Source organism: Pleurodeles waltl, chromosome 1_2 (genome assembly GCF_031143425.1).
Source record: "Pleurodeles waltl isolate 20211129_DDA chromosome 1_2, aPleWal1.hap1.20221129, whole genome shotgun sequence".
Classification (NCBI taxonomy): Eukaryota; Metazoa; Chordata; class Amphibia; order Caudata; family Salamandridae; genus Pleurodeles; species Pleurodeles waltl.
This window is the reverse complement of record NC_090437.1, coordinates 995,283,549-995,305,888: the sequence shown is the minus strand read 5'-3', so window position 1 is coordinate 995,305,888 and position 22,340 is coordinate 995,283,549. Positions and strand designations below refer to the sequence as shown.

At 42.6% G+C, this 22,340-nt stretch overlaps 1 protein-coding gene across 3 annotated transcripts in view; it reads right to left on the bottom strand.

The window, feature by feature from the left end:
• GABRA2 (gamma-aminobutyric acid type A receptor subunit alpha2) overlaps nucleotides 1-21,631 on the bottom strand; it is a 554,383-nt gene extending 532,752 nt beyond the window's left edge. Inside the window, exons 1-3 of one of the 3 annotated variants that reach the window (XM_069201731.1) lie at nucleotides 21,482-21,631; nucleotides 20,866-20,960; nucleotides 19,109-19,218 (exon numbers count right to left, since the gene is read on the bottom strand). In XM_069201731.1, coding sequence (XP_069057832.1) covers nucleotides 19,109-19,218; nucleotides 20,866-20,936 — 181 coding nt within the window. In that variant the 5' untranslated portion in view covers nucleotides 20,937-20,960; nucleotides 21,482-21,631. The other 2 variants (XM_069201726.1, XM_069201732.1) reach the window with 2 other exon arrangements.
• Between the last annotated feature and the right edge of the window lie 709 nt (nucleotides 21,632-22,340).

The window sequence follows — 22,340 nt, the reverse complement described above, 5'->3', positions numbered from 1 at the left end:
ACCCTATGGTTGATTATAAAGCAGCATTTAAAATGGTACCCTAAACCCTCTATTTTTCAAGCAATTCCACTCTATGCGAATCAGGATTATCGTGGATGAATACAAGACTTTTCTTCTGACTTGATGGAGGAGAGAGTAAGTGATGCATGCTTCCACTGGAGAGAAAGGATTGAGATTCCTGATTTGGGATAACATTATCATGATTTGCAATTACAATACATTTGATTTGAACACGGAAGGAGATGTAAAAGGGTTGTTAAATGAATGCCCACACTCAATGGCAACTGCTGTGGGAGACCCTGTTTGTTTGTAAGTTCAGTTTTGACTCCAAGATATAGATGTCCCACATCATGAGTATTATGTCAATATGAGGTGATATGAGTCAATGATATGGGCTAAATCCTTTCTATACATTTTCTGCCCACTTTGTAGAATTTACACCAGTTAAAGGGAGGATGGAAATCAGGGCCTGAATGAAAGAAAGTTTCTTGATGGCAGAGGATACTTATGCACGCCATAAGATGCAGATCAAACACTGTCTTCTCCACCCGCAGGTGTGGAAGGGGACGTGATGGCACTCACTGTGTTTGAAGGTTTTTTTTAACCAAAGGGTAGAGGATACAAATCTTCTCCATCACGAACAGGATTTTAAATGGTTCCACAAAAATGTTAAAACTCTGTTTTCATATGGTGCGCAGAAGAGACTAGGGCTTACCTGTGGCACTAACCAGTGGGGGGATTTAATATCTAGAGCAAGCAATTTTGCTGGGCCTCTAGGAGCTATGGAGAGAAAGTATTCTTTACTGAAGGTATTACACAAATGAGGCTTGGAGCTATGGAAAACTCTAAGAATGAATTGGGGAGAGATTGTAATTTTGACATTTAAACTTTCTATGTGCTCTCATTTCACCCAATGTTGAAGGCATTGTTAATTTGGATGGAGGAAGCTACAGGCTCATAGTTAGATCAATCCTTAGAGTTCACACTGCTGGATAGTCTAACAAAATCAATTTACAGATTATATGACAGGAAAGTGAAAAGTATGTCACACACACCTCTGACTGTGAAGTAGACTGCATTTGCCCGATTGCTATCTCCCTTAGCCTTCTCTTGGAGATTGGGTCACATAAACTTTAATATATTTTGGAGTTGAAGAAACTGATTACAATGATGCATGACAAACAAAAACAGTTCAGCAAGCAATGGCACAACCTGAAATTAGATCTGAATAAGGTATTCAAAGTGATGAAGGTCTACAAGAGATTGCAAATACTGAATATTCCAGATGAGGCCTATTTATAACTCAATTATAACAGAGGTAAGATTTGGATTTGGATTCCTTTTAGCTTAGTGGATGGGCAAACAGTTGGACAGGTAGTGTCCGCAAAGGGGTACAGAGGTAGATATGACCTTCCACAACTGAAGCTGTCATATAGAAAGAGAATGGTTATAAAATAAGGTTTTCAGATATGGCCAGGCTGTGAAGAGGGTGAAGTTTATTTTTGTTCCAGGTTACATTGATTACCCACAAACTGTGAAGAGAATGAAAGGAGCAGGCGGTACATCCAGCTCCAGGTACCCCCGTCTGTTAATATGATTGCTTACCTTAAGTACAGATCTGAGGAAGAGATTGGCACTGCAGAGGTGTCGCTTGCATTGAAAACATATGACTTGCACTGTTTGTCGCAATCTCTCAAATTCCATAAAAATATATTGAAACCTTTGAAGAAAAAATCTATTCTGCTCTCCAACTTCTCTGTCAATTCATCTAAGATGTAGAATCGCTTACCAATTGAAAACTGACTAGTAAAATCCTTTTCAAATTTCAAAACATATGCTAAGATAAAGAAACAATTGCATAAATAGCTAGGAAACTAAATCCCACACAGCCTATCTGCCCATTTACTTGTTATATGTTACTTGAATCACACCCTAAAACTGTCACCTTCTTTTCACAATTGAAACCTTCATAGTGGTGTTCGCTTCCTTTCAGGGACCTCTACTGTAGACTAAATTGATAATTACAAAGTTGAGATTTAGATTCTAAATTTGTCAATTTCATATACTGATTTTTTACTTTGGTGCAAAATATGGTTCAAATTATTCTCAAATGGATAAAACAAATACAATAATTTTCACACCCACTTGAAATGCATTAGAATTATACAAACATGATTGTGCCTGTGGTTGAGTTTACACTTTAATATGACCAATGAAACTGAATTAGCAGATTTTGGGAAGCTTTAGTTGAATATCAAACTATTCTGCGTTGGAAGTGAAAATATCACCATGGGTGATTTTCTAAAATTATGTTGCACACACATTGGGATAATTCAGTGCATACTTTTGCTGTGTTATTTCACCACCTGAGTCTAATTCCTGATTTAGAAATGTATTCCCAAGAATATGTGTGTATTTTGGCTGGGCTTCTCCAGACCCCGTCAGGATGAGGCACAAGTTAAAACGCACTATACCCATTTCACAAATCTTTAATATCCTGATCTAGCATAGTAGGAAGCTTGACTAGCTATTTTTGCCACCAGCACTATGAAACACTAGGGTTTTTAAGAACCCGATAAAGCTAATGCATATTATAACTACCATGTACCAGACATGAAGGTCCAAGCACTGTATGGTTATTAACCAGTGCTTATTTTGAGCCACTGGTTTCCGGTGCAGGGCACCGACACTTATTTTTGAGGGACGGCACTTATTTTTCTGCTCCAAGCATTTACTGTGAGCAAAAGACACATCTGGGAAAGACTGAGGAAGGGAAAAATGAAAAAGCGTTGCAAAGGGAGAAAGCAGAAAGCTGCAATAGTGAGTTGGAGGGGCAGGGATTGACTTTAAATGGGTTAAAGAGGCCAGGGATAGCTTTAGGATTACGCTTCCTCAGTATTCTGGCTCAGGCACATTTAATTGTAGCAGCCACATGTTTCAGAAGAGAGCTTTGAACGCCGGCACATTTTTATTTACAACTTAAGCACTGTTGTTAACATATATGATTTGGATTATATCCTTTTTCTGAGGACAGAAAAGAACTTGCTGCAATTATGGAGAATGAGTTTCCTAAAGCCAGAACTTCAAAATGTGCCCCAACACTCACAAGGGACAGAATGCTTGCTGAACAGTAATGCAATAATGAAGTACCTCATATGAGAATGGTGGTTTGCTGTACAAATAACATCAGGCAGCTTTAAATTTAGTGTACCCTCCCAGAACATGCAGAAACTTCTTGCGAACATAGGACCTTGTTATTCTGAAGGGGAAACTAATTATCTGCAGTACACAGGCTGTGCAGCACAGATGGGTAATGGCTTTTTTTAACCTGACCAAACATGTTTACATATCTCACTTTAGTACACAGGCTGTGCAGCACAGATGGGTAATGGCTTTTTTTAATCTGACCAAAAATGTTTACATATCTCACTTTATGTATGACTTACTATGGTGGCCATTATCTGTTTTTGAAAACATTTAATTGAAGTTGTTCAGATCTTGACTCTCCTCAGGTTAATCCACCAATATATTGAAGAAAACATATTGTGATAGAAGACTATCATTGCAATGATATTGTGATGTCTAAAATAGCAACAACTTTAATGCTACAGGTATCAATATCAATGAAAGTGTTTTTTAATATAGTTAATAATATGGTTGTTTAGAATGTTGCATTCAATATCATTATTTTATAATAAATTCAACGTGGTAATATTCTTTATTTGATTACTTAAAAGTTGATCATAAATGATTACAATTACATTAAAAGACAATTAGCAACTTAAATCCACCAAATGTGATCAATGAATTATCTTCTGGCCAACATTAAAATGTTGTACTAAAAGATGAGTGCAATAGCTTATTTATGGAATACCATAAAAATAAACTTTAATATTGATACAAAAAAAATCAGGTAATAATTTTTAACCCATGCAGCATATCCGGTACATAAAAGGCATATAAAACATCATGGACTAACCAGAGTGTACTGCAGATTTTAAAAATGTACCTACAGGCGAACATACCTCAGGGCAGCTCAGTAACTGCAAATATATCAAAGCTGGTCTACTACACCTCATACGTTTAAGCCTACTAACATGAAACAATAAAAATCTTTTTACATAGGGCTGATAGAATTTACAGAAAAAGGTAAAATGCAATAAGGTCTATGAGGAAAACTTATCCCACAGGCAAGTACAGATGCTAGCTTTCTCGTATTGTACCAAGAACAGATGCTAGCTGTCTCATATTGTACAGATGGTAGCTGTATCATATTGTACGGGCAAGCACAGATGCCAGCTGGCTTGTACTGTACCTGACTGAGTATCCATCTGATGGAACCCATTCTGAATCTAGTCAACAGTGTTCGTTCCCAGGGGTAGCTGACCAGGTCCAGACAGGGTTCCAACCTCAGCATAGTTTGAGTTTAACACTATTTCCACAAAGATGATTTCATTAGTTCCTTTGCCTCTCTCTCAACCCTCCTATCAGACATAAAATACCCTCTGAGCCACCCTCTGTCCTTCTTTTTAATGTTGGTAGGGATCTCAAACATATATGGACAATCTAAGACACTGGTAGAGGTCTTAATATAGTAAATCTAGGGTATTCTATCACCATAGTCACATGAGAAACAGTCTTTTGTTATCTTTTTTCAGACAGGGCTTCTCATTGCTGGAAATCGAGCACCACAGTTGCAGAGGGGCTGATTTGATCAGTTTCTCAGCATAATCCAGTCTCATTTCTAGATGAGAAGCAAAATGTGAACTACTCAATGGGGCTCCCACAATGGATTGACACACTCTGTTCTTTTCTACTTGGATGCAGCCCGCATCATTATATCCCCAGATACCTGCACCATAAGTTAAGATGAGGATACATTTTCTCTTATAGATTTCCAAGAAGGGACAAATGGGCTTTTCAACATATAGTAGAATTAAGAGCAAAAATAGCAACAAGAGTTTGCACAAAATGTATTTTCCTGTTCGTAATACAGAGCGTTCAAGTACAAGCCTGAATAAACATTACTCGGAGTAAGGGAACTTGTTCACTCTCTCAAATGATCTATCATTGAAGCTCATACAGCGACTCTTCACATTAGTAGGGCTACAGATCATAACAAATGTTTTAGAGTAATTAGTCTCCACATTTAGACACTTGATATAGTCTACAAAAGCATCAACACACTTACTTAAAATAGTTCCTGTTCTCATGAACAGTTTCAGAAGGCCTCGTAAGAAAGGGGAGAGCCTCCCCTTTCTTACGAGGCCTTCTGAAAGTGTTTCCTGGCCCCGATCGCAGCACAGCTGCGATCGGGGGCCAGGAAACACCACTAGACACCAGGGATTTCACTTTGGGGGGGAGGCCCCCCCGGAAAACGGGCCGCCCCCCTGGCATAATTTTTCCAAAAAAAAAAAGGTAGGTGCCCCCTGGGGGGGGGGGGGGGGGGGGGGGGAGGGGCGTGATCGCGCCCCCCCAGGGGATTTTAAAAAAAAAATTAAAAAAAAAAAATACAAATAAAATAAAATGACAGGGGGTCGCCCGTGGGCAGGGTGACCCCCTGTGGGGGCAATATTTTTTTTTAGATGTTGTAGGGTTTCCCTGGGGGCCATTTTGGCCCCCAAGGAAACCATACAACAACTAAAAAAAATAGATGTAGATATAGATCTATATATATCTATGTAGATAGATATATCTAGGTACATGGATATATCTATAGATATATCTATGTAGATAGATATATATATATAGAGGTAGATCTATATCAATCAAAGAGATTTATAAAGCACGCTACTCACCCGTGAGGGTCTCAAGGCGCTGGGGGGGGGGATGACGGGGGGAGGGAAAGGGGCTGGGAGGTTCACTGTTCGAAAAGCCAGGTTTTGAGGCCCTTCCTGAAAAGAAGTAGGTTTTGGGTCTTGCGAAGGTGGGTTGTGAGTGCGTTCCAGGTTTTGGGTGCAAGGTAGGAGAAGGATCTGCCCCCAGTGGTGGTGTGTTTGATGCGGGGGACAGAGGCGAGAGAGAGGTCAGCTGAGCGGACGTTTCGTGTGGGGGTGTGGAAGGTGACTCTCGTTGAGGTAGGCAGGGCCTGTGTTGTGGAGTGATTTGTGTGAGAGGATGAGGATCTTGAAGGTGATCCTTTTGTCAATGGGGAGCCAGTGGAGGGATTTGAGGTGTGGAGAGATGTGTTCGTGTCGGCGGAGGTTGAGGATGAGTCGTGCTGGTGAGTTCTGGATGCGTGTAGTTTGCGCTTGAGTTTTAGAGTGGTGCCGGCGTAGAGGGCGTTTCCGTAATCAAGCCTGCTGCTGATGAGTGCGTGAGTGACAGTTTTTCTGGTCTCTGTGGGGATCCATTTGAATGTTTTTCAGTATACGGAGTGTGTTGAAGCATGAGGAGGTAAGAGCGTTGATTTGTCGGGTCATCGAGAGGGAGGAGTCTAGGATGATGCTGAGGTTGCGTCCGTGGTTGGCGGGGGTGGGTGCAGGGCCTAGCGTGGTGGGCCACCATGAGGGGTCCCAGGTGTTTTTGTGTGGGCCAAAGAGGATTATTTCGGTTTTGCTTGAGTTGAGTTTCAGGTGGTTGGCTGTCATATATATATATATATCACTTTTGTCAATATGTGTGTGGTTTCCCTGGGGGGAAAAGGCTCCGACTTGTCTAGTGGCAGTTTTAGTGCCATAAAGAAGCGCAGATGGTTTATATGCCTACTGCAAAGAGCAAATCTGTATTTTATGTAAATAGCTGAGTACATTAGTAAAGTCTATGGAGAGATGAAGGGCACTTTTGCTGGGTGGTAATGAGGGAATCCGAGGAGGAGGGAGTGGGAGCACCAATAATGATTGTTGGACTGGGCGCAGAAGGTGCTAAAGACTGTGATGAATGGTATGTGACAAGGTGTTTTTTGAGTGTCTTGAAAGTACGTGCTGATTGAGGGAAGAAGCGCAGGTGAGGTGGCCTCTACTGTTGCACGTATCTCACACACACCATCGATTTTGTGACTGTCTACGTAGGCTAGTGTTTTAGAGCAACAGTTTAGCCAATAGCAGAGATGGCATCTTGATGGATGACTGCTGCCTGCACTCGGGTTATAGAGGACCGCTCTGACATAGGATCAGAGACTGAGACATCAGATACTGAGACAGCATCTGAGGGATAGGACAATGGCGCAGACTCTGGGAGTGATTTTTCAGTCAGAGGAGTCCCATTCGATAACTCCTCTTCCAGTACATTATGAGGGAGGTGATGAGGACAGTCCTGCTGTCCCTTCGCAAGCTGTTCGTGCAACTGGGTAATAGTGGGTTAGGCCAACCCAGAGAGCAGGTGAATGCGGCGGCAAGCAGAGAGAGAGTGCTCTCTTGGGAGCTCCCCAATTTAGTTCAGCCCCAAATTCCACCACCCAAATCATATTGTGGAGACATCAAAATTGTCTATGGCAAAACAAACTGGTTTTGTAAGGCAGGCACCTGTGTTTTTGGTCCTGGATTCGGCGGCCATATAGAGAAACACACTAAACCCAAACATTTCTGGAAACTAGACATTCAGGGGAGTCCACAGAGGTGTGACTTGTGTGGATTCCCCAAAGTTTTCTTACCCAGAATACCCTGCAAAGCTGAAATGTTGAAAAAAACTCAATTTTTCTCGCATTTCTGTCACACAAACTACAGGAATATGCTGGGATCCACAACATTCCTACCACCCAGTGACTCCTCACCTGTCCTGATTAAAACACTACCCCACTTGAGTGCCTACACCTAGTGCCTGTGTCAGGAATGGATCACCCCAGGGTCAACAGCTGCCTCAAGTAAGGACTAACATTGACCGTTGTGTGATCTATTCCTGTCGCAGGCACCAGGCCTAACCACACAAGTGAGGTATCATATTTATCTGGAGACTTGGGGGAACGCTGGGTGGAAGGAAATTTGTGGCTCCTCTCAGATTCCAGAACTTTCTGTCACCGAAATGTGAGGAAAACGTGTTATTTTAGCCACATTTTGAGGTTTGCAAAGGATTCTGGGTAACAGAACCTGGTCCGAGCCCCACAAGTCACCTCATCTTGGATTCCCCTGGGTTTCTAGTTTTCAGAAATGTGCTGGTTTGCTAGGTTTCCCCAGGTGCCGGCTGAGCTAGAGGCCAAAATCCACAGGTAGGCACTGTTTTCTATGAAAAAATGTGATGTGTCCACGTTGTGTTTTGGGGCATTTCCTGTCGCGGGCGCTAGGCCTACCCACACAAGTGAGGTATCATTTTTATCAGGAGACGAGGGGGAACGCTGGGTGGAAGGAAATTTGTGGCTCCTCTCAGATTCCAGAACTTTCTGCCACAGAAATGTGAGGAACATGTGTTTTTTTAGCCACTTTTTGAGGTTTGCAAAGGATTCTGGGTAACAGAACCTGGTCCGAGCCCCGCAAGTCACCCCTCCTTGGATTCCCCTAGGTCTCTAGTTTTCAGAAATGCACAGGTTTGGTAGGTTTCCCTAGGTGCCGGCTGAGCTAGAGGCCAAAATCTACAGGTAGGCACTTCGCAAAAAACACCTCTGTTTTCTTCCAAAAATTTGGATGTGTCCACGTTGCGCTTTGGGGCATTTCCTGTCGCAGGCGCTAGGCCTACCCACACAATTGAGGTATCATTTTTATTGGGAGACTTGGGGGAATGCTGGGTGGAAGGAAATTTGTGGCTCCTCTCAGATTCCAGAACTTTCTGTCACCGAAATGAGAGGAAAACTTGTTTTTTAGCCACTTTTTGAGGTTTGCAAAGGATTCTGGGTAACAGAACCTGGTCCGAGCCCCGCAAGTCACCCCTCCTTGGATTCCCCTAGGTCTCTAGTTTTCAGAAATGCACAGGTTTGGTAGGTTTCCCTAGGTGCCGGCTGAGCTAGAGGCCAAAATCTACAGGTAGGCACTTCGCAAAAAACACCTCTGTTTTCTTCCAAAAATTTGGATGTGTCCACGTTGCGCTTTGGGGCGTTTCCTGTCGCAGGCGCTAGGCCTACCCACACAAGTGAGGTATCATTTTTATTGGGAGACTTGGGGGAACATAGAATAGCAAAACAAGTGTTATTGCCCCTTATCTTTCTCTACATTTTTTCCTTCCAAATATAAGAGAGTGTGTCAAAAAGACGTCTATTTGAGAAATGCCCTGCAATTCACATGCTAGTATGGGCACCTCGGAATTCAGTGATGTGCAAATAACCACTGCTCCTCAAAACCTTATCTTGATCCCATTTTGGAAATGCAAAGGTTTTCTTGATACCTCTTTTTCACTCTTCATATTTCAGCAAATGAATTGCTGTATACCCAGGATAGAATAAAAACCAACTGCAGGGTGCAGCTCATTTATTGGCTCTGGGTACCTAGGGTTCTTGATGAACCTACAAGCCCTTTATATCCCCGCAACCAGAAGAGTCCAGCAGACAAAACGGTATATTGCTTTCAGAAATCTGACATCGCAGGAAAAAGCTACAGAGTAAAACATAAAGAAAAATGGCTGTTGTTTTCAGCTCAATTTCAATATTTGTTTATTTCAGCTGTTATTTTCTGTAGGAAAACCTTGTGGGATCTACACAAATGACCCCTTGCTGAATTCAGAATTTTGTCTAGTTTTCAGAAATGTTTAGCATTCTGGGATCCAGCATTGGTTTCACACCCATTCCTGTCACTAACTGGAAGGAGGCTGAAAGCACCAAATATAGTAAAAATGGGGTATGTCCCAGTAAAATGCCAAATTTGTGTTGAAAAATGTGGTTTTCTGATTCAAGTCTGCCCGTTCCTGAAAGGTGGGAAGATAGTGATTTCAGCACCAGAAACCCTTTGTTGATGGCATTTTCAGGGAAAAAAACACAAGCCTTCTTCGGCAGCCCTTTTTTCCCATTTTTTTGGAAAAAACAAAATTTTCACTGTATTTTGGCTATTTTCTTGGTCTCCTCCAGGGGAAACCACAAACTCTGGGAACCATTAGAATCCCTAGGATGTTGGAAAAAAAGGACGCAAATTTGGCGTGGTTAGCTTATGTGGACAAAACGTTATGAAGCCCTAAGCGCGAACTACCCCAAATAGCCAAAAAAGGGCTCAGCACTGGGGGGGAAAAGGCCCAGCAGCTAAGGGGCTAAAGGCTCAATGAAAAGAGCAAAAAGTATAGGAGATAAAGGGCAACCCTACTGAGTCCCTCGTTGTACTTGAAGTTGACCAACACACACGGAATTAATAATAATATTAGCTTCAAAGTTTGAATACAACCTTTGAATTAGTGCAGAGACCTGAGAGGGCACCTTATAGCTAGCCAGTACTGCGAAGAGTGTATCCCATACAACCAAATCAAATACTTTTTCCGCATCTAATAAAAGAACGATGGCAGAAATCTCATTAGAGGCGAAATAGTCAAGAGCCTCAGCCAAAAAATGCGTATTAGTTGCAAGTTGCCGACCAGCTATGAACCCATTTTGATCGGGATGCACCAGTTTATTGACAACCCCATTGAGCCTATTAGCCAAATGCTTTGTGATAATTTTATAATCTGTATTTAGCAAAGAGATTGGATGATAAGCATTAGGATCTTCCCTGTCCTTATTCTGTTTGGGAAAACTAACCACATTCCCTGAGTGCCAAGAATTGGGAATCCCTTTTCTTACATGTAAGACACCCCTAAGGTAGGCCCTAGGTAGCCCCATGGGCAAGGTGCAGTTTATGTTTAAGGTAAGACATAGACTAATGTGTTTTATATGTCCTGACAGTGAAATACTGCCAAATTCGTTTTTTGACTGTTGCAAGGCCTATCTCTCTCATAAGTTAACATGGGGGGGTACCTTTAAATATGATTAAGGTGTAGATTCCCTTTGGGAGCAGATAGATATGTGGAGTTTGGGGTCTCTGAACTCACAATTTAAAAATACATCTTTTAGTAAAGTTGGTTTCGAGATTGTGTGTTTGAAAATGCCACTTTTAAAAAGTAGGCATTTTCTTGCTTAAACCATTCTGTGACTCTGCCTGTTTGTGGATTCCCTGTGTGGGTTAGTTTGACAGTTGGGCTGTTTGCACCTCTCTCTAGACAGTGACACAAAAGGAGCTGGGGTGTAGCCTGTATATCCTGATGAACCATCTGTGTTAGGAGGGAGGGGAGGAGTGGTCACTTATACCTGAAAGGGCTGAGCCTGCCCTCACACAATGCAGTCTCCAACCCCCTGGTGTATGTCTGGGGCCTGGCCTGGGCAATGCAGGATTTCACAAACAAAAGATACTTTCCTTTGAAGTAGGCCTACTTCAAAGGCAGAACTGGGTATAAGAAGGACACCCAGACCCCTGAAAAGTTAGATCACTTCTGGACATCAAGAGGAACCTTTGCCTAGAGAAGAGCTGAGGAAAAGTACTGCCCTACCTGTGGCTGTGCTTTGTGGAACTATCCTGCAGTTGCTGCTTCTGCCTGTGCAAGGGGACAAAGACTGGACTTTGTTTTGCATTCCTGCTTGTGAAGAAATCTCCAAGGGCTTGTCCTGAGCTTGCCTCCTGTTGTTGAAGTCTCACAGCCATCAAAGACTTCCCCTGCCAGCACCTGGACTCTCTGCTCCTACCCTGCCAAGTGGTGCCCTATCCAGTTCCTGGGAACTTGGAAGGTGAAGCTGGCAGACCAAGACTGAAAATCCATGCACAGACAGCCGTGCGGGGAAAACTTCGACTCACCTTCTGAGACGCAGTTGAGAAACGACTCGCCGCCAGCTTCGCGTCTGAAATTGGCGCTCCACCTGCATCGCAGCTGGAAGATCGACACGTGCAGCTGGAGAAACGACGTGCAACACCCGCTGACAGAGGCTAATAACATTGCAACCTACACAGCGCGGTTTTCCTGATACAGTGCGGCCGTATTTTCAACGGAACATCGCTGGGCGGGGAAAAAGACGCATCTCTCTCCTGCAGAGAGGAAAAACAACTCATGCCGACGTGACTGGAGGAGGAGAAACGACACACGGACTCACTTGCGGGTGAGAAATCAACACATCGCTAGCCCTTTCCAAAACACACTTGCCTGTACGCGTTATTTTGATGCTACCCAGGTACTTTTCAATGCTAACAGTGTTTTTACTGTATTTCTTAGGGATTTAAGACTCTTTCTTGCTTTTTAATTCACAACTTGACTTGTGTATGGTGGATTTTTGTTGTTTTGTTCGTTTTGTTTAGATAAATATTACCTATTTTACTAAACCTGTGTTGTGTCATTTTGTAGTGTTTTCTCTCAGTTACTGTGTGTGTTGGAGCAAATACTTTACACCTAGACTCTGAAGTTAAGCCTGCCTGCTTGTGCCAAGCTACCAAGGGGGTGAGCAGGGGTTAACTAAGGGTGATTCTCCTTTACCCTTGGGTCCTTGCTTGGACAGGGGGTAACCTGACTGCCAATCAAAGGCCCCATTTCTAACACTTAGTTTACATGCTTAAGTAAGCCATGTGACACCGTAAGTTGATGGTAACTACTGACACCCATATTTATGAGAGAGCCAAGAGTCTGAATCTCACTAAGGAATATTAAGGCTCACATATTTTCAACATCAGTAAATTGAGTCCCAATAAATTGGTTGATGGTACCAAATGTTATTTACGGTGTTTTAAATGACAGAGATATGGTATGAGGCAATATACAAAACAAAATACATGCATTTTTACAAGAACATATTTATTGACGTCAAAAAATGGAATGTGGCATAACGCTATTCAGTGGTCCGCAGTCTGGAGTGGAGTAGAGGAAAAAATTTTCATTTTATGTAAATCACTAGGTCGTTTTATAGCAGAGATCCACTAACTTCGTGGTTCATCGTCAACTAACTTAAAACTTAAAGAAGGCACATCCTCAGAATTCTAAAATGTCATTATGTCAAAAAAGTCACAAAACATTTGGCAGACGTCGGATAGAACCAGACAGCTGTTCGTAATCCCTTCAATCCCTACCAAGGAAACCTTAAATAAACATAATATCGCATATCCCAGTAACATCATTCGGACCATAATTCGTAACATCATGGTTTTATGCACAATTAATTTCCTCAAGAAACACTGAAAATGGCAAGTTACACCCTGCCACAATAAACCGATAATTAAAGTTGTCACTGCTAACATTTGCAGGGCCGAAAATGATACTGAAACAGCTGTTATCAAAATCTGAAACAATGCACTGCCAAGGCGAACAATTCTATCACTTAGCCCATTACAACACAGAAAGAGGAGGAATGGAAAGAGTTGACATTTCTGTGCACCCCGCAGGAAAGATAAACACCTAAGGACATTATTTTGTATAATATAAAAAACACGACTGTTCTCTACCATTGATGCCCATGATGAAATGGATGGTAAACAGTAGGCGCCATCCAGTTGAAGGGATACTCAGCCATTCATAATATGAGTATATTTGAACTGACTTGTCGTCTGATAACCTCCTTTTTATAAAACTGTTATTGTCTTGATCATCCATCATCACTAGTCAGAGGTCAGGATAGTGTAAATAATGCAACAAAGTTTACTAGCAATTTTCACTCTTATTGTTAATACACTGTCCAGAATAAATACCCTGCAGCCATACTCATTTGCTAACTGCAACAGCATAGACATGCAGTAGGTGCACCATGGCAAGTCTGTTTGCGCCCATCCACGTTGACCGTCACCAGACACCAGGACCCTTGCTTGTGCCATGTTAGCTCAGGAGGTAAGACTGACCTACCCTAGTCAACAACTTCATGTGGTGGGTAAAGTTAATTACCCACTACATAATAGGTTGAATCAATTCCATAGGCATTGGCCAGATTCCTCCAAAGGCCCTTTTCATGTGATACATGACATTTTTCAGGCATGAATATTTCCACCTTAACGGGGAATGATATATTTAAACGTACGGTATTAAAATCAGACTTTCCATTAATAGGTGGGAAAAGAGCATTAACAACTTCTCATCTTCTGAGAGAACTATATTTGACCTATAGCTCAATTTGAGATCTCTGCCCAAACATGTGTTTGAGATATGGGGCCTCAAAGCATCTTGAGTCTTGATATCTGTTTCATTATGGAAACATGTCTCCACTCTACAAACTTCTTTGACAACCATTACAATCCCAGCTGTTTATAAAAGGATCAAACTTGATAGGGGAGGCAATACAGGAGGTGGAGTGGCAATAATATTTCAAGACCTACTCAGTGTATTAATGATTGATTCCCATTCATTGAGTCAGTTCAGGATAATGGTCTTTAAATTAGAGCTCCTCTCCATGAAAGTATGCAAATGAGATTTGATTTACCATCCTCCAGGGCCAATAAACAGGTTTACCTTTATATTGCTTGACCTGCTTATTTCCCTTATTATTAGGGCTGAGAAATTGATATTGTTAGAGGATTTTGCCTATCATGGAGAAACTCTAGAAGACGATGATGATAAGAAACTGATGGAGGACATAGGGATGGAGGAATTACTACAGCTTGAATGCAGCCCCACACATGATGACGGTCATGCATTTGACTTCATTCGCAGCAATCATAATGGAATTAGGGTAGATAGATCTACCCCTGTCTCATTCAAGGATCATTTCCTTATCCATTTTAAGTTGAGGATTAGTAGTAGTCCAAGCAATAAAAATAGTGAGGATCATTACATGACACAGCACTGGAACTGGATAACTAAAGATAGACTAGAGAATTGCTTGTAATTTCCAGATCTGACTGACGTCACTGACATATAAACTGCAGTTAACAGCTATCAGGGGGCCCTAACAGAGGCAACTGTTAAACTAGTGTCCCTTAAACTAATGAAGAAGAGTTAACATCATTTCCGGGCAAAATGGTACAATGACAGCCAGAGAGAATTAAAACAGGCTTGCAAAAAACTAGAAAAAAATGGCACAGATCCAAAACCCTACATGACAGGACCCTGAATAAAAATGTCTTAAACAACTACCAAAAAACACTAAAGGTAGCTAGCTGAGGCTTCATTATGGAGAGGATCCAGAATTATGGCACCTGAAATTGAAAGTATTTATGTAGCCAGAGGCTCTTACAAACTTGCTCCCTGCCTTTCATGAGCTATTTGAGTCTCTATCCCCATTCTTTCACAATAAGAGCAGAAAATTATTGTTTAAGGGTTTTGGTAAGTAGTCAAATTCTACCTGTCTAGGACCACACAGCAGCCATACAGTGTCAGAGGCATCTTGTAGACTAGATGATTTGTGAAGATTTGTGAAGATTTCCGAACAAGCGGTCTCTACTTTGATTTTCACAGTAAAATCTGGATCTTCCGGTGATCCCTGTCGCGCCTGTATGCTTGTATACCCTGCCCTCATTGCTGGTACTCTGCCCTATGCAGCTCTCTAACATCTTACTTAATTCAGCTAAGGTAGCAAGGAGGTGGAAAAATGCCAATATCCTCCTAATACTGAAGAAACCCACAGTGGACACCACTCACATGTTGAACTGTTGGCCAGTTTTGCTGCTACCACGCCCTATCAAAGTACTAGAAAACATGATTAATAGTCATCTTTCACGGTACTTAGAGGAAAACAACTTACTGGATACATCCGTACACATCACAGAATTCACCTTATTGGCAGTCACTGATGCTATTAGAACTAGCTTGGACATGGGGAACCTATTGGTACTAATCATTTTAGACCTATCTGCAGACTTTTATACAGTATTGCATTCCATTCTAATAAAATGGCTGCATTACATTGTTATCCATTCCCAGGCCGTAGCCTTGCTAAAGGTTTTCCTGACAGATAAAACCCAAGTGGTTGCTCTTCTACCACTCCACTCTAAGGCAGTGAATAATACATGTGGGGTTTCACCTGGTTCAGCCGTACGCCCCACTCAGTTTAACTTCTCATGGCCCCCCCTGTTAAGATTGTTAGAGAATATGGTGTAGAGATACTGTCATATGCTAACAATACCAAATTAGTGGCATCTATATGTCATAATGATGCAATTAGAACTGCGTGATGTAGCAAATTAGATGACACAGAATTGACTCCATCTTAAGATTTAAGACTGATATTGTCCTTTTCAGTAAGGCCCCTATGCTCTGGATTAAGGAATGGTCGTCTGCTAATTTGGGCAGTCACCTTCACCCGAAAAAGGTGGCAAAAAATCTTGGCATTCTGTTGGATGACAAGTTGATCACGGCAAATCATGTGTTGGCTTTAGCGGGTCTCTGTGGGAGTTTTGCCATACTCAGACAGATTATTACCTGGATTCCTTTGCTTTGTAAGAAGATAATTATCCAGGCTCCATAACAAGTCACCTTGATTTTGGGAACATCTTACTGATAGTGCAAAATGCAGCTGCTAGACTGGTATGTTGTCTGCCCGCAAGGACCATGGCAAATCCAATCTTTAATTGTTTGCACTGGCTTCCTATCAGGAAGTGATGCATATTTAAACTTTTGACACATGTCCTCCAAGCTTTGTACTTGGGGTGAGGAGGGGCACATACTTGAGAGCAAGAAATAAATTATATCAGCCCACCACAAAACTTAGTTTGGAAGGTACAGCATTAGCTATACCTCAGCGCATCTATACTGTCCGACATCTTTCTCATACTTGGGACCCCATGATTCAAAAAAGCTGGCTTCACATATTCGGCTATGTCAAAATTTTCCTGTTTAGAAATTTGATCAAGACCTAGTTGTTTTGACTTTTTTGGACTATCCCCTTCATTTATGGGGATCCTCTGTTTTAAAGTTATAGCGCGCAGATACTCCTTTGGGAGTGATTTGTTGTGCTTAATAAAGCCTATTAACGTCATAATGTAACAGAAAAATTATCCAATATGTGTGTTCTGGGGGTGTTGTTTTACTTATAGGTACACCTTACATCTCCTTGGGGTTTATCTGGATTAACTGTAAAAGATTCCCAAACAATTAGATTAGAAAACAAGTCAGTTGAAGTATGCCTATTATTAGTTCATGCATATAATTGCAATTGCCACCAAATTTTAAAACATATAAATCCACTTATTCCACTTTAACATTACACCATTAAATAATCCCTAACGTAGGTGACTAGCATTACATAACACTAAAATGTTGCCACAGTTTCTCGATGGCAAGGGTTTTGAAGAGAAAAAGTTGTAATAGAAATAAAATTATTGTATGAAGATTAGTGTACTAATGTTGATTTTGCAAAGGCCAACGGGAACTTTAGGAAGGAATCAACATTTGATGCCACAAGAAGCTCGATGACTTCTTCTCTATTTCTCAGAAGCATCACAAAAAAATATCAAGGAAACTATGGGACCTGGAGACTCTAATCAAAGAAACCACCTTCCCCTTTATCCATAAACTCCAGTCTAAACCTTGTTAATTTCCCAAAAGACTACTATGCTTGTTTTTCTAACAGAGCACCACAGTTTGAAAAACAGAGAAAAAAAACAAGATTCTACGAATTAAACAATTTTACAGGAAAGGGTGTTCCTGCGCACCCTGGTGAAATGTGAAAAAAATATGTTAAAGAATATAGGTTTGTAATACTGAGGTTGCCTGAAAAAAATAAGTGGTTAGCTCACCAATGCTGAATGTGCCTCAGTAATTTTGGAGCATATTTTCATACACAAATTAAATAACTGTGCAAAATAAATTGTAAGCAGGAGACGCTGTATTGACACATGAAAATACGTTACTTTACAAACGTACAAGTTTTGTTTCAATGCTCGCGAGAATGAGCCAATAATTGGCATCTATTCCATGTCTACTGGAATTGGAAGTGAAGCAAAGCTTACGTGGCTTAACTCCAACAGTCACGATTGGCATACGAGGAACGCGAAAGAAAAATAGGAAAAGGGAAAGCTTCCGCAACTAAAAAAAAAATCTTATTTTTGGCAGTAAAGCACCATTCTCGACCGGAGTTCAGAAAAAAACCTTGTGCAAAATATTGAAAAGACAACTGTAGTTATTTGAATGGTGTGCTGATAGCTGGCTCGCCGATACTCCCAACAAAATATACTAATGGAAATATTGTGTCCGGCATACACATAGATTCTCACAGTTAACAGTGGCAAGTCACGTGCACAGAAAAGCTCTGCAAGATTATTGATTATTCCTGTCTTTCCATCACTGGTATTTTCAAGAGGAATGCAACCCAGTCTATCTCTCAATGTCTGTACTCAGCTTCCTTGCCATTCTCCATGCTAAGTGTTACTGCAGGATTCTACGCAATTACCTAATGCTCTGGTCTCCACGGCCCGAATGAACATTATTAGGCAGTCAGTCTTTGCGCGCGCACTTAACAGGAGCTTCCCACACACTAGCAAGTATGCTTAGGAGATAGGAGGTGCACACGTTGTTTTCTGGGAGTGCATGCATGGAGCGGACCTAGCAGGCTGTCGTGCGAACGTGGTACTAGATGTTGCAGAGCACACACCGGATATGGTCAGCTATAGTAAAGTACTGTGACAAACCAAATAAAAATCTATAGAAATGGTTGCTTGTCACAGGAACTTTCAAGGTATGTGTTGCTTCTTGCAAGAAATATAGCAGCGTCTGTTGCCGTTTCTAAAGCAAACTAAACATAACACAATAACAAACACAGAAATATAACCCCACAATCAAAACATAACGTGGGGCATCACAACAAAACAGTAAAAACAGAACAAAACACGAATCTGCACTACAATAAGACAAAATCACATTACAATGATACAGCACAAAAATAAGAGAGCAGTACAAAAGATATTCTAGAACATATCACCGGCATAACAAAATGCCACACAGCAAGTGTGAACAAATGTTCTTGTCACACATTACCACGCCCCGAATCCTGTTTTCTTATTACAGTGATAAAAGGTGTTTAATGTAAACACAATCTTAATCCTCAGGTCCTAGGGGTGACTTTCCTAAATTAGATTATTTTTTACATACGAAAGTCAAACGCGATATATTTGGAAATCCACATGCCTTGCAAAGAAGGCACTGAACACTCATTTTTTAAAGCACACATTGCCATCGGCCCCACGTCACGTCACTTTATACAAGTGATTGAAACACGATTCCATAGCATTTTGCATGGCAAAATATGTAACTATCCCAAATCCCTTTCAAAGCCGTCACACCTTCCTCAGGGAGGCAGTTATGAGGAGAGTATATAAAACTGGAGCGTTACCTCCTAATCCAGGCCTAAGGCGGTTATCATAGCCATCCAGCAGTCTGTCGAGAATCCTCGTGAAGATGGTGATGTTTTTATTGTCGTCTACGGTTTCTGCCAGCACCAACCTCGGAGAAAGTGGACAACACAGAGTAAGTGCAAGTGCGTGTGAGAGTGGTTCTCCAGAGTTACAAATGGTATAAAAAAATCATTTCCATGTCACACATGGATATTACGAGATATCCTTGGGAGCCGCTTGACAAGTATTTACCTCAGAGCGGACAGTGAGTACTTCACAACAGTTAATGACAAAAGATTTCAAAACACTATCAGGTCACCACAGCTTGAATTGTGAACGGTCATGACTATGCCTTTCATGAAGAGTACACCGTTCCTACTGACACGTCCTTTGCCGAGTGCCTTGGGGGCATGCAGCGCAAGTAATGACTACCTAGTAATGGTACTTTTCATACCCATAGAGGAATTTTCATTTGGCTGGTGCAATGTGATAAATGCTCTTCAATTCCCTCAACATTTGTTTTCCCCCATTACTTCAGAGCCCAGTAAGGATATTCCTTGGGAAGAATGGTGTACGAGCAGTGCAGATCAAAGGATTAAAAACAGACGGGTTTGAAACTTTCCAAACTGTCCCTGTCAGACACCCTGACACGTTTTGTTTCTACTGTTCCCGCCCCAATGCTGTTCTCGCTGCTTGCTCTTTCCTCGGCCTCTTGTGGCATTCTCACTATGTTAATATGTGACGAATAGATTTTCAACTACCCGTGAGTCTTCAAGACACCAGTTGACAAGAGAATGCCCCTCAAACATGAAATACATATTAATAAAACACAGCCAGAAACTATTGAAGCAGGAAGCCCAAACCCATCAAGCGATAGCCTGGAGATTTAAACGGTACACATACTGTCCATATGTTTCAAAAGTCAGCTTTTTGGAAATGTCATTTATTTAAGGGGATTACACATAAGGGAATTTCACAGGCCCAAACACTTTACACAGTCGGTTTTTGACAGCGTCTCTACTTGAACTCCCCATTGTAATGTGCTCTTTACCTTCACATTACAGTGGAAAACGAAGCAGCACTTATAGCGTTTGACGTGCAGTGGGTAAACCACCCTTGCGGGCACCCATTCCCCGGGTGCACCTTTTACGGCGATGTTGAACAATGGGCTCCAAGCAACATGTTCATCTCTTGTTAAGCCGTGTTCATGCTGCATGTTTGGAATCTTGACAATAGCGCGCACGTCGGCTGCTGATACAACAAACATATTGTCTCTGCTCTGAGTGGTGGAGCTATATGCGATCCCCACCTAGAGGTTTCGCAGTCCTTCGTGGCTACAGGTCTCTCGGAGCGCGCGAACACGCCGTAGACAGGAGCCACACTCTAAGAATGCCAATACCACCTTAACACCGCCTGCGGGCTCAAGAAGCAGACGAGTGTCTCTCTAGCAACCCTCACGTGGTATTGAGTGTGGGTGGCATGTGATTACATGATGGGTTAATCGTTTATAGCACCCATACAGCACATGTGCTTATCGCAGGCGCTCCTACGTGGTAAGAGGAGCTGACGGGCTCGCGCTGCCCTTACTCAACTCAAATGTGGTGATTGTCGTGGCGGAAACAACTGCAGCGCAAAGCCGCCCATCAACAGCTGCTAGAAGCATCTACTATCGGACCTAATATGGAACATGATTCCAGGGTCAAGGGGCTGGGAGAAGCTAGAATGTTAGAAAGCCGCAATAAAGAGGACGCCTCACCTTGCTGACTCCCATGCCATGCAGAGGAGCACGCAGACCTGGACGTGGTACAGATGCGATTTCGCCCTCATGGCTGCTGGCACTCAGGCAAACACCTAGAAACGAAAATGCAAACAGATTGAATACACACGTTACGCCTGAGACGACGGTGTCGAACAGCTGAGTGACGCATACGCACACATTGGGATTCCACACAACCAGTCACCAAGGTATAAATCCACAGCATAAAGCCAGTACTTTTATGGCTCTACCGTGGCACGCTAATACAATGCTGCCAATCAAGGCATTCGTGCATTAACCGAGTGTGTCGGGATGAGAAGAAACCCCTTCAATCGCGAGCAGCAACAACATGTAACCCAAGACACCACCATCCAGCACGGGCAACGTGCTCTCTGTCTCCTTGAGGGCAGTTAAAACTGCAAGCGGGTCGCAAGACATGCGGCTTGTAGCAAAATACGAGCGTTAAACCCACTCACCCAATGTGGAGGGATTGGGAGCACAGCGGCGCCGCTGCCAGGCTGCTGTTGCCGCCCTGGCAGAGGGTGTGAACCCTTGGCGGGGGGGGGGGGGCGGGGGGGGGGCGCCGCTCAAAGGGAGCAGGCGGAAGCCCCGGTACCTAGGCAGCCGGTGTTAGCAGTGGAGAGAGGGCGGTGATGCGGTGGACCCTTTCCTGGCGACAAGAGCTGCAGACTGCAGCAGAGGAGCAGCAGCGGCACATCCACAGCTCTTCCTCCGAGAGGCGAGCACGCGCTCGGCGGCCGGGAGCGCGCTCTCGGAGGCGGACGGGGGTGACTGAGCCTCAGGGAGGGGTAGAACACGCAGGGGCCCCTGACACCTGCACCTACGTTAGGGATTATTTAATGGTGTATTGAGTGTAGGTCTGAGAAGTGAGTGGCCGAAAGTCCCTGTCTGTGGGAGAACAAGGTGTTTCCTACTATATCGGGTGCTACATCTGACTGACACTGCAAACCCAATGTAAGATATTTGCTTCCCAGTCTTAGAAACGCTCTCAAATATCTCATGAGTGAGTGCCAAAGATCCCTTTAAAAGGGGTATCAACCTCCATCACACACCAACTCTTCAAAGAAGGGTAGGTGTAAAACGCTACCACTCTCTTCAAACATGTATCTACTCTAGCACAAATGCTGGACTCACCTCTGCACCCCGCACGCCTCCGTTCCAACATACACCATAATCCGCAATACACCAGCTTTGCCAAAGCCAGGGCTGTAACTTGTCTGTCAGGACTAATACAGGTGTTTGTGGAGTATGGGTCAAAACTGTGGATGGGAATTCCACCATCCCACCATATATCTCCTCTGACCTCCTTCTACAATACACATTGTGGGAATTATTTGCTACACAAAATTCGAATAACTTTAACACTATGGGCCTCATACAAACTTCCGGCGTGGAGGTTGCCACCATTGTGGCTACCTCCCCGCTGGGCCCATTATGAGTTTCCCGCTAGGTCG